This window comes from Priapulus caudatus, unplaced genomic scaffold (genome assembly GCF_000485595.1).
Source record: "Priapulus caudatus unplaced genomic scaffold, Priapulus_caudatus-5.0.1 Scaffold2294, whole genome shotgun sequence".
NCBI lineage: Eukaryota > Metazoa > Priapulida > Priapulimorpha > Priapulimorphida > Priapulidae > Priapulus > Priapulus caudatus.
In genome coordinates this window covers 32,061-35,657 of record NW_014579355.1, presented here as the reverse complement: position 1 = coordinate 35,657, position 3,597 = coordinate 32,061, and the positions used below count along the sequence as shown (strand labels likewise).

At 52.8% G+C, this 3,597-nt stretch overlaps 1 protein-coding gene across 4 annotated transcripts in view; it reads left to right on the top strand.

Annotated features, from left to right (window-relative positions):
• The first annotated feature begins 1,081 nt into the window (after positions 1-1,081).
• The window catches only part of LOC106818512 (kinectin-like), a 23,122-nt gene continuing 20,606 nt past the window's right edge, over positions 1,082-3,597 (top strand). For 2 of the 4 annotated variants that reach the window (XM_014823209.1, XM_014823208.1), the window contains exons 1-3: positions 1,082-1,300; positions 2,576-2,695; positions 3,095-3,240. In XM_014823209.1, coding sequence (XP_014678695.1) covers positions 2,582-2,695; positions 3,095-3,240 — 260 coding nt within the window. In that variant the 5' untranslated portion in view covers positions 1,082-1,300; positions 2,576-2,581. The remainder of the gene's footprint in view (positions 1,301-2,575; positions 2,696-3,094; positions 3,241-3,597) is intronic. The other 2 variants (XM_014823210.1, XM_014823211.1) reach the window with 1 other exon arrangement.

Here is a 3,597-nt window from a genome sequence, read left to right as displayed (position 1 = left end):
GATATTGTCACCGAGTCGGACAGGCGTAGACTTGTTTATACGTGTTTTACGCGGGCGCGACGCCAAATTCGTCGACTGCGCGGCGCTTGCAGTGTAGTGACGTTTTTAGAGTGTTCCTATTGCAATGATGATTGGCTGGTGTTACCTGTTAATCACTCGAGATGTCCAGGTTCCTAGTCAGTAGCAGTGTGTAGGAGTGTATGCCAATGCAACGGCTATCTGATATATTATATACGCTAAGCAGTATGTAGATTGATTGAGTTTGTTGCAGTATGTACGGCAGCCGCATTGTCTGACATCTTGCAGGTTTTAGGCATGTGTCTGGCCGTGGTCCCTTCGCAGTATTATGATAATCTATGTGTATTGTTATTTAGGAGGTATCTGACGTGTGTTGTGGTATTTATGAGGTATCTGACGTGTATTGTGGTATTTAGGAGGTATCTGACGTTTTTATTGTGTATATTTTGAGTATCTCGTTGTTGTGTTTGCAGGCGTCAGATATCACAGCTGACTGGGCCATGTGGTCAGGGCTGAGCGCACGAACATGGCGCACGCGGGCATTGCAGAACTGATGATCGATCAGCAGGTTTGTTTAGTATTAGCCTACGCAGGCAGAAGTTCATGCAGTCGGAGAGAGCCAACGTAAGTGTCTCCTCACTCTACCCTGCGTCGCTCGTAGCTCCTTCGTCGTTGTCACTCGCGAGTTGGCGCTGTGGCATGTCCACGCTGGTAACTAATTTTCTTGGAAACTGGTCCTGATTTCCTCGCTGCGTGTATATATAATTATATATATATATATATATATATATATATATATTTATACGTGGGCGCGGTTTTTGTTACGATGATGTTGGACACAACGCCTAATGCTTGACGCCTTGGAAAGTGCCTTGCAAAATTGATGTCACGTGCGTGGGCATGTGTTGCTTATGTACTGTTAGTTTATACGCAATGTCAGGTGGGATCTAGCATTTTGCATGTGGTACATGAGGCCATGCACATGGGGTATGCCTGCATGCGTGCGTGTGTTAACCGTTTCTCTTTCTCTCTCTCTCTCTCTCTCACGCGCTGGCGCAGCATGAGATGGAGGGCAGCATCTCTCAGCGTACGGAGGTTGAGCACACGCTGCAGCCGGCGGCGCTAGCTGAGGTGACGGAGGAGCTACATAAGGAGCATGAGCAGCACACGACGGCTGACTCCGAGCTAGCGAAGGCCAACGCGCTCACGACCGGCCGCCAAGGAGAGTCGACGAAGCTGAAAGAACCGATTCAACTCCCTGCAGAGCAGCGAGACAGAGCAGGTGAGGAGGGAGGAGGGAGGGCGGGGGGGAAGAGAGGAGTGTAAGAGGGAGGAGCGGGGGGGGGGAGGAACGGGGAAGGGGAGGAGCGGGGGGAGAGGAGGAACAGGGGGAGGAGAGGAGCAGGGGGAGGGGGAGAGGGGGGGAGGGGAGGAGCAGGGGCAGGGACGAGTGGGTGAGGGAGGACGGGGGAGGAGAGGAGCAGGGGGGGGGAGAGCAGGGCAGGGACGAGTGGGGTGAGGGAAGAGCGGGGAGGAGAGGAGCAGAGGGAGGAGCAAGGGAGAGAGGAGTGTGGGGAGGGGAGGAATGGGGGGGGGGAGGGGAGGAGCAGAAAAAGGGGAGGAGCGGGGGGGAGGGGAGGAGCAAGGAGAGGGGAGGGGGGGAGGGAGGAGCGGGGGAGGAGAGGAGCAGGGGGAGGGGAGGAGCAGGGGGAGAGAGGCAGGGGCAGGGACGAGTGGGGTGAGGGAGGAGCGGGGGAGAGAGGAGCAGGGAGGAGAAGAGCGCGGGGGAGGGGAGGAGCGGGGGGAGGGGAGGAGCAGGGGGAGGAGAGCGAGCAGGGGGGGGAGCGAGAGAGCGGAGGGAGGGGAGGAGCAGGGGAGAGAAGAGCGGGGAAAGGGAGGAGCGGGGGAGGAGGGGAGGAGCAGGGGGGAGGAGAGGAGCAGGGGAAGGAGAAGAGCAGGGGGGAGGAAAGGAGCGGAGGGAGGGGAGGAGCAGGTGAGGGGAGGAGCAGAGGGAGGGGAGTTGTTGTGCTGGTATGCGTCATCGTGATAACGTCAAACCTGTAAAAGGAAAATAATAAGGATATAATAATAATAAGGAAATGCAAAAATTGCGTTTTATGGACAGGTGAAGGGGGAGGAGTCGTTGCGGTGGTGCGAGTCCTCCTGGTGCGAATGAGGCGAAACCTGTGTAGGGATCGCTCAAGGGAATGGTGTCGTTTATAGACAGGTGTCCATTGTATAGAGATGGTTTTATGCTTTAACTGACCCTCAAGGGAAATGCACAAAGTTGCCTTTATAGACAGGTGTTCGTTCAATAGAGGTGGCTTCATTGTATGTATAACTCCCTTTGCGTAGTATAAAAGCGTCCTTTATAGACAGGTGTCCTTTATAGACAGGTGTCTGTTCTGTAGAGATGCTTTCACTGTATAACTGCCATTGATGTGAAATGCCAAAATCATGTTTTCTATAGAGATGATCACTGGCACAGGTTTGACCTCATGGTCTCGTATGAGATGCAGTCTAGTTAATCGACTTGCCGGTCGATCGATCGTTACAGTTACAGATGGTGAAGGAGCTGGAGGGAAAGCTACAGGAGCAGGTGTATGCGCGGTCAGGGCTAGAGAGCAAGGAGCAGGACATGCAGCGGCAGAGGGATGCACTCATGCTCGAGCTACAGGTAAGCTGAGCTTACACACTGACGCGGTCGTTCTGGGTCTATATTAGTACTGCGTGTGTGCGTTTGTGCATGTGCGAGTGTGCGTGTGCGTGCGTGCGAGTGCGCGTGTGTGTGCGCGTGTGTGTGTGTGTGTGTGTGTGCATGCGTGCGTCCATACGTGCTCTGTCGTTTAATGGGTAATTGATCACACATATCTCATTCATGCATACATATGTGTGTGCATGTGTAAGTGAGTGATATAGTCGCCATTTGATTACATCTTGCTCGAATTTCCGGTGTCATTTTGTAACATTTCATCGTTCTCTTCAACATCTCATCACTAAATAAGCGACCTCAAATGCATACGATCTCAAGCTCTCTGGTTTTCTTTCCTTCCTTTCCTCCTTTGCTTCCCTCTAGGAACTGAAAGAAGTCAATGGGAAGCTGTTGTCGCAGGTCCGGCGATCGGAGGGAGAGGGACAAGAGGATGTTGTCCAGAGTGTCAATGGTGACCACGTCGACGACACGTTGAAACAATTGAACAAGGTCCAAGAGTTTGAAGGAATGTAAGTGTGGCAGTGTGAACCTTTTGCATGTGGTCATAAACGCGTGTGTTAGGAACGTGGGAATGTATTGTAGCTACCACACCGGTGCGTAAGGTCTGACGAATGCTCTTTCTCCTTGTTTCATATTAGGACTTGATTTTTTACACATGGCCAGCTCATCTCTCTCTCTCTCACTCAGTCTCTCTCCCTTCCAACCTCCTACCTCCCTCCATCCCTCCCTCTCCCCCTCCCTCCCTCTTGCTGTCTGCCTCTCCCCCTCTCTTTCTCCCCCTTTCCCTATCTCTTGTGGCATTGCAATGAGGTATCTAACAGTTCTCTCTCTCTCTCTCTCTCTCTCTCTCTCTCTCTCTCTCTCTC